We start from the raw sequence: 12,082 nt of genomic DNA on the forward strand, positions 1-12,082 counted from the left end.
AAGAAAAAAAGTAAGAATTAAGAGAGCTGTCCGAAACATAGTCAAAATTCTAATGAAGAGATGGCAGACCTGGGCTGGTCACATAGCAAGAATGGCGGAGAATAGACTGCCTAGAATAGAATCCTGCGGCACTACATGGAACGAGTCGAGGAAGAGGAAAACCCAGAATTAGATGGCGAGATAACATGCGGGAAAACAGAACTAGGATGAATATCAACACTAAACTGACAAACAGGGCACTCGATATGAAGAAGTGGAAGAGAATCATTCAACAGGCATATGGTCGATAAGACCCTTGCCACATGAAAATGCGCAGTTATCTAGGTCTAGATAGCGATGAGAAAAGAAACTTAACGGCACACGTAGCCACAGTTTGATTGCCCATAGCGTCGCTGCAGATTGTAATGAAGTCCCACTGCACGGGGAGCGTGTGTGTCGCGCCGTCATCGTTAAGTACAGCTGCAACCACTGTAAAGTTAACACGAGTCTGCTGGGGCAAGTATCTCCGGAACTTTCAGCACCACACCGACTGCAGAGCTGTCTGCGATTCTTCGACTGCGCCCACACGATAAAACCGTGAGATATGTGGAAGCGTCGAGACCGCTTGAGCAGCGCCTGTGAAATTACAGGTTTCAGAGTAACGGCTAAAGGCATCCTAAAGCTGGGAAGTATGCTAAGGGTAGCGCGAGTGGGACGAACATTCAAGAGTTCGTTTCATATTCCCTGATATCAGGTGAAGACAACGTCTGAAACACCTTAACCCGACTCGGGGCACACTGCATTTGCAATGTCTGTTTTGTTTTTCAGGATAAATTTCAGTCATCAGTTGCAAATAAATTTTATTATGCTTTAACGGTTTCGACAGATTAGTCATCTTCAGATGTCTACAATGTTAGGGATATTATAAATCCCTATTTATATATTTATAAATATTTTTAGTATCCATAATTATGGATATTAAAATTTGTCGAAACCGGTAAAGCGTGATGAAATTTATTTGCAACTCATGACTGAAATTCGTCCTGAAAAAATAGAGCTACCGTTGCTGAAAACTGCAGCCATGAATAAAATAATAAATGTTTAGTTTAAAATTGAGAAACGGCTCTCGGAAATGTATTCACTTATGGCAGACGTTAGCGAGCAAGTCACTTGACAAGGTTTTGTACCTATAACCTTCTGAGAGTCCCACAACTATAGCCGCAATGGACACAACTGCACGCAGAGTTTCAAGAATGTAGCTTCGCTCCTTTCTTGTCTCACCTCTCTCCAGCCATAAATGTTAGCTTGTATGTAAATGTTGCCAGTACGTTTTTGCTTGTTTTGTACAGGAGCGAACAGAATGGAATTTTTATAACCTGCACGTACTTGATGATGACTAGAGCTGTGCAGAGACACGAAACAACCGAAGGATACCGCTATATTATATAGCCTACTACTACGCTGTCGCTAAAACTCTGTTTGGGATGCACGGCAAGTGACACAACGTACGAAGTCTTCCCTAGATAGTCATGAAGCCTTAAAAGAGACCGACATGACACCTTGAAAGATTCTAGCATACAAAAGAGAGACCTTAAAACATATGCGACTTAGTTTCTTATCATTAGTCGGAATGTTTATACCAATTAAATTAAATTCTACTCGTATTTTATTACACAATCAGTTTTTCGTCAGACATTATTTTTGCCACAAATAACTTTACGCTTGTAATTTGAAAAATAATTGGTTGTAATAAATTGACGCTTGGGTGTTAAAAGATTTGCTGTAGAGACTTGATGAAATAGCAATAAATAAATGTGGCGGCCTGGCCAGTAATTCGCTCGCGGCTGTTGCAGAATCTGTAATATTAGTTTACTTAGTGGCATATCCAGTATATGGACTAATGCTTTACGTAGTAGGCAGCAATTATCATTTCGCAGTATGACGACTGCCAGCCACTACTGCTATCATTTTTTTGCGTGACGTGTTTCAAAGACCAACGTCAATTTGTATAATCTATGAGATACCGATGCCAGTGCAGTCTGTCACAAGTCTGATATATGTGGTCGCTTCCTGTCAACAACTTAGTATCTTGGTGGTTGTTCGATTATCAGTACTTGGGGCAGTGATAGTGACACAGGTAATTCAATTCCGAATTCTGTCTTAATCTTACATTTCTGTCCAAGTGATTTTTCCGTGTACGACTCTGTTTACATGGTATTGCCCGGTTATAGGGAACAAACAAAGCGAAATTCCAGTCTCTGGTTTTCAGAGGTCAAAAATTGTTAAGCTTCTCAATTATTATTATTATTATTATTATTTTCTTAGTTTCCTCACGACGGGAGGGGAAAACGTTGTCGTCTTAATGCACTGCAGGTCGACATGTCAACGAATATGGATCCGAAAAGGTGCACGTCAAGAGACAACCCGATTCTGCAATCAATAGTGTTTGCAGCATAAAATCAAGAGTGGAAAACAGAGTACTTTTTACATAGTCGCGGTATAGGCTTATTTATTACTCCAGTATATGAGGGAAACAGTGTGGCATTTGCACACGTCTGCAACACAGGTTCTCAATGGTTGCACAACGAAACAACAGCCTTCCTATCTCTTACGCAGTAGAATAAGAAAATTTGTCAGATAGCGTTAACTGAATCACAGTTAACTGTAGCAGATCTCGAGACAAAGGGTTAACAAAGGAGGTACAGTGCCCAAATCTGAGACGAAAGTACGGATACAAATTCCAAATGTCTCGACGCTGCGTAAACATTCGTTACTAATAGCAAAAACTCTAAGAATGAAATCATCTACATGATAATTCCGAAACGAAGATATCTTCTGCTGCAGACACTCAGACTGAAAACATTTGAATTATTACCTCTATACTAATATATTTCTTTATTTTGGAAATGATGTGTTAGGACCAAAGACAACAAGAAATACACTTATTCGCTACAGTCTGCAAGATGTATTACTGCCTGTTTTGGTATTATGCAATACCCAGCGTCCCGGACAGTCAGACAAAAGGAGAATCCTAAAGAATTTTTGCAAAGAGAAGAACCTCTATTGCTGAAAGATATTAGAGAGCAACCGACGGTCGAGGAAAAACTGGCGACCTTGACAATTTCATTGATGTATAATACAGGACTAAAAGTAAGAATTTTCCTCTGAATATACAAATACAGAAATTATAATATTAATTCAGTCAAAGGTAGAATTTTTAGCCTTTTGACTTCACACAACGTAAGCAGACGCAATCAATTGGAATTAGGCATTCGAGTAGAAAAAATGGACTTTTTTGTATTGACTAGCACGATATTGCGGAGTTAATACGTGGCATGATGTAAAATACAAAAATCGTGGAGAAAGGCGGTAGTTACCACACATGGAGGAGGTACTGCTAGTACACTCATTTGCTAGGTTTGGGTCGTGTAAAAGCGCACTCAGTAGCCAAAGCAGCTTAACAATGCTTTCTTCTGAAATAGCTTCCTTTCTTTCCCATCGCCTCTGAAACTGATCAATAAGGAATTAAGTGTGGCAGTTTTACAAAAATAGCTCAGAACGGCATATAGTTGGGTTAGTGTGAGGCCCTGACTCCAAAAACTTTTTGTTTTCGGAAGTATTCCCCCGTGGAAAAAAGCAAAACGCATGGAGAATACTGGATGAAGAGACAATGATTTTATCCCAGTAAACGTGATTCTGAAATGAAGTGAACATGCGAAGTATAAAACGAAGATGCAGTGAAAGGAGTAGGCGAGGAAAGTCGTCTATAAGATACCCTTGCTAGTAAAACCGGGTGGTAAGTAGAACATGAGTTAAGGCATGCAGAGCTAGCTAACTTGGCTGTGAAATGTACAGTAAAACAGAATTAAGTTGTAGAGGGTGCAGAGCGAAATACCTGAGAAAACGACTGACAGTTGTTGCTGTCTGCGCGGTGCGATCTTATCGCAACCTTCTGTTACCTCCGAGGAATATTGCGTCTCATTGTTTGCTACTTTTGTTTCCTGGTGAGCTTATAATTAACGCTTAACATGTCTGTTCCTAGTCAGAATAATATTTCGGTCGAAATGATACCGAAAAAGAAATTTAAGCATATCTCACCAAGCAAAAATATCGACTGTGAAGTCCACCAACGCAGTGTAACATGCATAAATAAATTGAGTCACGCTATAATATCCCCATTGCCTGTTCGAACGAGAAACTGGTGAAAATATTCCTGTACAAAGTTCAACCCATTTACCGGGCACAGTTGAAATGTATCTCCTTACCCCATCCCTTAAAGGTAGCGAGCCACTTCCTAGATGTATAGCACATCTGCAGTAACGTAATCTGTATAACTGGGCAATCTGAAAAAATCTTCATTAAAAAAAAAACAACGAAAAAACGAACAAGTGTTAGTTGGATTCGTGCTTTGAGTGTTTCGTACAAACTTAGTTATGTCTACCGATAGTTCGTTTATTACTTTTCGGCGAGTATCAAACTATGTTAGATAAAGGACCGTATCTTTTGATTGCATCGACTTAGAAGCTTTAGTCTTTTATGTCACAAAGGGACCGTAAACCTTATTTTGACATAAATTTCAACTTGGTTCCCCTACCTGCTCCTGAGGAAAAAGTGTCTTAACAGACGGAGAGACGGGCGGACAACAAACCGAGTCTATAAAAGTTCCGTTTTCACCGATTAGAGTGATGTAGCACCCACTCTGAGAATGGTATCCGTGACAAGGAAGGGACGCCATTATTTGTACATTCGGTACGGCATTATTACATACCTACTGTTTAGCTCCTTGTGCTACTGCTGAAATCATGCTGATTAATCATGTATTGTCACAATATATGAAATTGTGACTGGCAGTTGTTTGTCAACTGCACAGAGGTCGTTAAATGGAACATTGACGGTAATGCGACACATGATCACAAAACAATTCCTCATAAATGTCGTGAAATTTTCCAATAAGGCTACTTGAATTGAAATGGTGAACCACATTGCAAACAAATCTAACACTTGTCGACTGAATTCAAAAGGTTATTGCACCCTCAAACGGTCCTCAGATATTTGAAGTTTCTTGAACATTACGTCTTTTTATTCAAAATATGAACATCATTTTTGAGTGTAAATTGTTTATTAATTTTTTAATTATTTGTGTGAGTACCAGTTATATGCTGAAGTATATTAAAGATGTTTGTACATTTGTAAATCCAAGTGGAAAAGTCATGACAATGGCATGTCTCGATCATCGTTTAAAAATTGCTAGACTCACTCGAATGTAATGATTGAGTCATAGAATATCCGCTTCCCTTCATAATAGTGTAATTAGCTGTTACTGTTTAGAGAACTTTCACTTTTGAGTAACTAACGGAGAAAATAACATTTTGCACCTAAAGAATAGAAACGGAAGTAGAACGATAAATTAACTGTTTTTTAAAAGGAAATTCTTGTAAACAAAAAGCAGCGTAGATCATAAAAAGTGTTACAGACCACATGAGAAAGCAATGAGCGCATTTGAAATTCGTGTCAGATTGCTGCCTAGAAGCACATAAGTTTTAATATGGAACCATGTTTTCCTATCACAAATGTCTGCTTTTCGAGAGTGAGGGGAGTTACACAAGACCAGACGTTTCTTAACGATGTTAACTCGTGTACCAGTACGCACTTCGATCGATTCTCTTTTTCCAAGGGAGTAGACCCTACGATGTGGCAGAGTGCTGCGGATTTCACAGGAACTGGACAGGAAAATCAGTATTCTATTAGGCTATGGTGCACAAAGGTAGCATGCGGTGTTGCGAAGTATGGAGCTGTTAATACAAACTTCAAAGACTCTTTTTTTAGCCTAAGTATACAAACTTCAAATACTCTTTTTTTAACCAAAGTGCAGTGTGTAATTTGGCTGTTCTTCTTGTTTAAAATGGAAAAACATAATTTACTTTCCAATGTTTGTCCGTATCGAGAAGGCTGACAGTCATGCCGTAGTAGATGGAGTCACAACTTGTGTTAGAATTACTTTGGTGTTGGACAGCAGTTTTCATGATGATCTATGAATGGACGCTGTCACCAACAGTGAAATGTCTTGTGAATATGTTTACTTTTTTTTTACTTGCAAGTGAAGGGAACCTTTCATGTCTCTTCCGAGCGACTGCCTGTTTGTAGTCTGTTGAAAGGCGTGCTTAAGTCTTGGCAAGTCTTGGTCTAAGAAGTTATTTAAACTATTTACAATGCACTCGCACGATAACAGGGAAGAAGAACGAGCATTAAATAAAATAATTATGATTTGAATACGTTATTTGCGAGGGCAATAAACTGCGCAATGCTTCTGTTCATTATAAACTGATTCAGGAGCTTCATACTTGTCTATTTCAGAACGGAAATCTTAAACGAAGAAGGTTGTAAATGCCTTGGCTCGTGGGGACTTTAACTGGACAGGGGTTTTTCAAAATAATGCGCATTTGTCTCTTTACAGCAGAGACATCTGCATCAGTACATTTTATTTTTCTATAACATTTAGCACTCTCTTTGGACGGGCAGCTAACCAAGCCTACCTAGTTTCTCTAACATTTTTTAGATAGCCTAAAAAATCTGGATATATAGCACAACATTAAAAAGTGTATTTCTAAAAGCCAGATCACGTTATTGAAATATAATTTTAACTCAAAAACGCCCATTAAATCGAACATAGCATACTGTGACAGATCCTACATTGCTGCTACCAAATGCTTTAAACCAAATATTATTGTCACAACATGCCCAAGAGTCCATAATGTCACTGAATGTTGTAAATATAAGTGATCCGTTAGAAACGTCGTTTTACTACCGAAACTTCTGCTTATGAGTACATAGTTAAAAAGTTTTGTACTGTTCAGCGGCTTTCCAGGTTTGGTTGGAGTAAATACGGTGCGTGGTACACCTCTCATGTAACACCTTTCTTGCACTTCATCGATGAAAATTGCGAATAAAAGAAAAGCACTCATGTTAAATAAAAGCATGAGATCGTCTTTAGTTGAGTGCACAGTGTTGTTAGGAATGCTTAGCTAAGATTTCTCACTGAAATGTTCAGCGTGCCACAAAGTGACAGTGAAAATAGAATGTAAGATAAATATTCAAGGAGAAAGCAATTCTAATAGAGGCAGTCCTCCTCACGCAGTATCATAGCTCTACAGAACTCCGAGAAAATTGGACAGTTAATTAATCTTTCCATGAATAAGGACAGTTATAACACACTTAGTTTTGTTTATAGACATTTTAAAATTTCAAAACTTTGTAAGGAGATCAGAAATACATCTATATTCTTTAGGAAATGCTTTCAGTAACATAATATCTCCGGAATATACATAGCCGTAGTAAGTCATAGAGGCCACTTATCGTACGAAATAAATGAAACATTAAAGAACGATCAAACTTGGGAAGCTTGGAATTGATCGTTGGACACATTTCTTAGTGAATCTTAGGGTAGTAGCTACTCGATAACTGAAGAACTGACAGTTTGACTTTCATGCTTTGACGTCTGCATCTAATTTAATGTTGTAGTAACGCTATGAACTTTTTTTCACGTCTGACATATAAGTTTGTGTACACCCTAGACACCCATAACTTATCTTTATGAAATTAATTGGGTGTTCCATCCATTCTCACTCAATATTTTCATAGTTGCCTCTTGATAGACAAGACTGTCGTACGTCTACATCTGAGAACCGATTGTAAGGCCGCTTCATGCAGAAGCGTTCACCGATGTTGTGTTTAGAAGTGTCTGCGTTGAAATACTGTCGACATGTTCCCGAAGTACGCCGATACTTGTTGTTTTGTCAATCGGAAAAAAGTAAATAAAATGGTTCTCCTAACGGTTTGGAAACTAACCGAAAAGTTACAGATAGAGAATACCTACTTGCTGCAAGACTTCACGCTGTTCTAAGAAGCATTAGGTTCTTAAATAACATACGTTCTTCATCAAATATATTAAAAAAACTTTGTCTTGACTCATGATAGGAGTAAAAATAAACATCTTTTCCCAATAAGACCTAGTTGCGCAGAAAGACGACGTATATTCCTCAGTAAAAATACAACAAAGTATGTATAAATTACGGCAAAGGTAAATTTCAGCATTTTTATTAGTCTACCAACAGCACAAAATCAAGGTGTCTCGTTAGGTCTTCTTGAATTATTGCTATATTTTTAACTCCAACGTATTAACGTTTAGGGTGAATAAAACTTGGCAACCAACTTACTGAGACTTCATTTAGATAACTTCTTATTTGTCGGTATTACTAACGCAAACAAGAAATATCTTTTGGAATCATTTCTGAGTGTAATGTTTCGATATATTATCGATTGTCTATACTTACCTAGGATAGCTAAATGCATACTATAAATGTCAGAGCCCATTTAAGCAAATATCGCAATTTACGTATCGTCACTGTATTCATCCGATTATTTCTATATACGATTTAGTGCCTGTAAAAAATTGTGTTCCCTACTTCTGTAGTTTAGTCACACGCGACAAACAGACCTGTATGCATTTCTAGTAGTGAAACGAAAAGTTTACCATCTGCCTCCAATCTTCCTACGAAAGCCAAAAGGATCGTAGGCCTTCGTAGAACTTCATCAGCTATTCGTTTACAACATTTCGAGTGAACAAATGACGGCATAACATGTCGAAAGACAGGATACAAGGAAATAATTTCTAAGCAAGCTGGGAAGTTCATAGATGAATATCTAGCGCATTTTTGGGGAGCATTAGTGTACAGAGCAGTGAAAAAATATATGTATTTTTTTCTGCGCCGTTCTAACGTCCACAAATTTACCCCAAGATAAATTCTACTCAATACGTCGTCAATGAAAAATCCCTCGAAACTTCACTCGCATTTATAACACACGTACAAACAACGGGTCATGTATAAACCAACACTTACGGAAATCGCTTAAATCTTCTTTCCTGACAGGCTGTTGTGAAATTGGTGAGTGTCACAGGGAGGCGAATAATTCACTTGCGAATGTATATGCAATAGTTAGAATTTTCCCTGGATATCACACACATGTCAAAGTCACTTGCTAACGATTATCGCGCGCACACACACATACACGCACACACACACACACACACACACACACACACACATTTACAACTATCATTCCCCTAAGTGCATTACAGACATGAGTGCATCGGCGTTTTCAGATATTACGGTAAAAAAAAATTACAAAATCGACCCAAACTTCACGTTGTTAATAATAGAATGTTAGGCCTCAACCGCGGGAGCGGAGTTCTGCTTCGTAACTTTCGTACCTATTGATATTAATGTCTGCATGACCGTCTTCTTTCCCATTAATACTAATGGCACAATCGTTCCCAGTGTGAAGAAATGTCTGGCTCCCACAATCAACATGATTTGTTAAGCGTTGCTGCAACAATCATACGCAACGTGTAAGGTCACGAAATTTGTTACGAAATTACTACGAGCAATTTTGATCGGCGGACTCTTAAGACAACAGCGAAGTTAGAAATGCAGTGGAGAGATTTGGAGACCGAAGGCATGTACGATGGGCTCATTTGCTAAAGACTTCTCAGAATGCCAGTCATGGCAATAATGATCAAAATGTATATACGGAAGTATAAATTCTCACCTAACGTGTCACGTCACACGAAACTATTATAATGAACATTTTAATGTACCTTCAGGATACGACAAGTTAGCAAATTTAGTAACCTGGTGTCTGAAATCGTTAAGACATAACACGCATGTGTGTTTAGTAAGATGTTAACAGAATTTATCAACCAAAGCGTAGGCAATTGTGGAGGCCCAACTATTGGTGCTTGTGGATCGCACTTGTGTCGTAATATCTTGTTTAAGCTAGCAGCATCTATATTTGGGACGGCACATTAGAACGAGTTAGGGAATGGATGCGAAACCACTGTTCAGAGCGCACGTTTGTTTTTGACGATGCTGACAGTATTTATGTACCGTACTGGAGAAAATGGTGGAGGCGCAAGTATTAGGCCCTATGGGGACACGCATGCCCCTGCTGTGCGCAACAGTACGGGAGAAATAGCGGCAGGGGCCACGTGTTTACCTACCCCGGGACGTGTCAGGACATGCATGCGGAGCCACGTGTGTGGCGTGGGGGGTCGGGCTGACGTTACGCACCTATGTTGTGGGCGGCGGTGAGGGCGCAGCAGCCGGCGGCCGGGGCCGCATGTGCCGGACCGGGGCCCGGCGCGTGGGGCGGCGTGTGGTGCGGGTGGTGGTGGTGTGCGTGGCCGTGGGCGTGGTGCGGGTGGTGGTGCGCGTGGTGCAGGCCCAGGAAGGCGGCGGCGGGGGCGGCGGCGGCGGCGGCGGCGGCGGCGGCGGCGGCGGTGGTCGCCACGACGCCAGCGGCGGCTGTGGGGGCGGGAGCGTGCCGGCGCCTCGAGGCGGCCGAGGGGCCCGGCCCGGCCTGCGCCAGCGGCAGCGGCGGCGTCGGCGTCGGCGTCGGCGTCGTCTTGGCTGCTGCGCGGCGAGCGGCTAGCAGCTGCAGCGCGCCCGCATCGGGCTGCACGCGCTTCGCCCGGCACGAGGTTCACATTCACCGCGCGCACGTGTCCGCACTGTTCACACTCGTCCCTCTCCTTGCGGTCCTGTCGCTCGCCGCTCGATCCGGAGTCGTCGGCTGGGGAAGCGGAGCTGTGTCCGTCACGACAGCGGCACTGTCGCGTCCACGGGGCGCTCGCTCGTGGTGGGGGCGGCAGACACGCGGTCGCGCTCGGCGGTCCCCGGCGGCTGCTGCTGCTGCTGCTGTGGCTGCTGATTACTGGTGGGGCTGGCGCGGTGCGTCGTGCGCGGTGCGTGTGTCGCTCGCCACGGCCTGCGCCTCGGAACTGCCTGCCGACCCGCAGCCCCACGACTCACGCATTGTTGCCTCCCACCACTGCGGGGCGGGGGGACCGCAGCGAGAGGGGGGGGCAGAGTCACGTGACGCGCGCGCGGTTGGCGCTGCCGGCGGTCCGGGCCGCCCGCGGAGGGAGCGCTCCGCGCACGCGCCGCCCACGGTCGCCATGGCAACGGCGCTGCTCGCGCGCCCATTGGCCGCAGTGGGCGGAGCTGCCGGTCGATACCCGCTGCCGCGGGTTCCCCTCTCCGGGCGGGCACGAGTAGTGGGACAGCGGCCCGACGCGGCCGACGCGCGGCGCTCTGCCGGCAGGAGTCCGCCGCGGGACGCCGCAGCTGCAGCTGCTGCTGCCAGCACGGCGATCGCGCTGGGCCCGGCTGCCGCCTCCTCTCGGCCGCCGCCGACGCCGCTGCCGTCGCCGCCACCGCCCTACGCGCCTCCCCCCGGCGCCGAGACGCGTGGGCTTCTTTTTCCCTCCCTGCCTAGCCGTCCTTTTTTTCTTCTCCTCCTCGTCCGTCTTCTTTTGCCCCCGCCCGCCAGGCTGGGGGGGCGGGCTCTGGGCCCCGCTGCCCCCACCTCCACCACTCGCGACCGGCTCTCGCGCGTCAATATTTATAACTTGACGCCGGCGACGCCGCCGAGTCGCGCGCTGCACAAGTTTCCATTTACGTGACCGCACGCCCGCCGTCCGGCTGCTCGGCGATCCCCTTTTTTTTTGTTCGCCTCCTTTCCCTCGCTGTTTCATCTACATGCAAAACACGAGGTGTGTCTCAAAATATGTAAGGATTACTTTTTGGAAAGAATTTTACTTATTCGCTTACATCCACGGTACCTCCTTCAAAATAGTTCCCGTCAGATATTATACACTTCTCACAGTGTTTTTTCCAATTTTGGAAACACTTCTGCAACTTGTAAGGTAGCTCCTTTTACAGCTCATCCGAGTATCACGGTACAGGCCTAGTTTTACAAACGAGCCTAGCAGGGAATAGCGTCGGCAAATTGTAAGCATAAGTAAAACTGCACGCCTGGACCAAACACTGGCTTGTTTTGCCCTGTGTTTAGCGCCGCGGGCAAGTAATAGTAGTAGCAGGTCGGCTGAGCCATTCGCTAGCTATCGTTGCAAACTGTCGTACGGTTCGGGCCGAGTGCACCAATCTCAGTCAGAAAGCGCGATAAGCGATGTCCTGTGATCGCGGCACAAATTAACCGCGTTTAAAATGTGTCTGCCCTGCACCATCGTTATTCATCAGTCACC

At 43.5% G+C, this 12,082-nt stretch overlaps 1 protein-coding gene across 1 annotated transcript in view; it reads right to left on the reverse strand.

Annotated features, from left to right (window-relative positions):
• The window catches only part of LOC124545518 (LIM/homeobox protein Lhx1), a 463,560-nt gene extending 452,565 nt beyond the window's left edge, over positions 1-10,995 (reverse strand). Inside the window, exons 1-3 of the mRNA XM_047124465.1 lie at positions 10,936-10,995; positions 10,647-10,820; positions 10,107-10,395 (exon numbers count right to left, since the gene is read on the reverse strand). Of these exons, the coding sequence (XP_046980421.1) occupies positions 10,107-10,395; positions 10,647-10,820; positions 10,936-10,995 (523 nt within the window). The remainder of the gene's footprint in view (positions 1-10,106; positions 10,396-10,646; positions 10,821-10,935) is intronic.
• Positions 10,996-12,082: the final 1,087 nt, after the last annotated feature.

This window comes from Schistocerca americana, chromosome 8 (assembly GCF_021461395.2).
Source record: "Schistocerca americana isolate TAMUIC-IGC-003095 chromosome 8, iqSchAmer2.1, whole genome shotgun sequence".
NCBI classification, from domain to species: domain Eukaryota; kingdom Metazoa; phylum Arthropoda; class Insecta; order Orthoptera; family Acrididae; genus Schistocerca; species Schistocerca americana.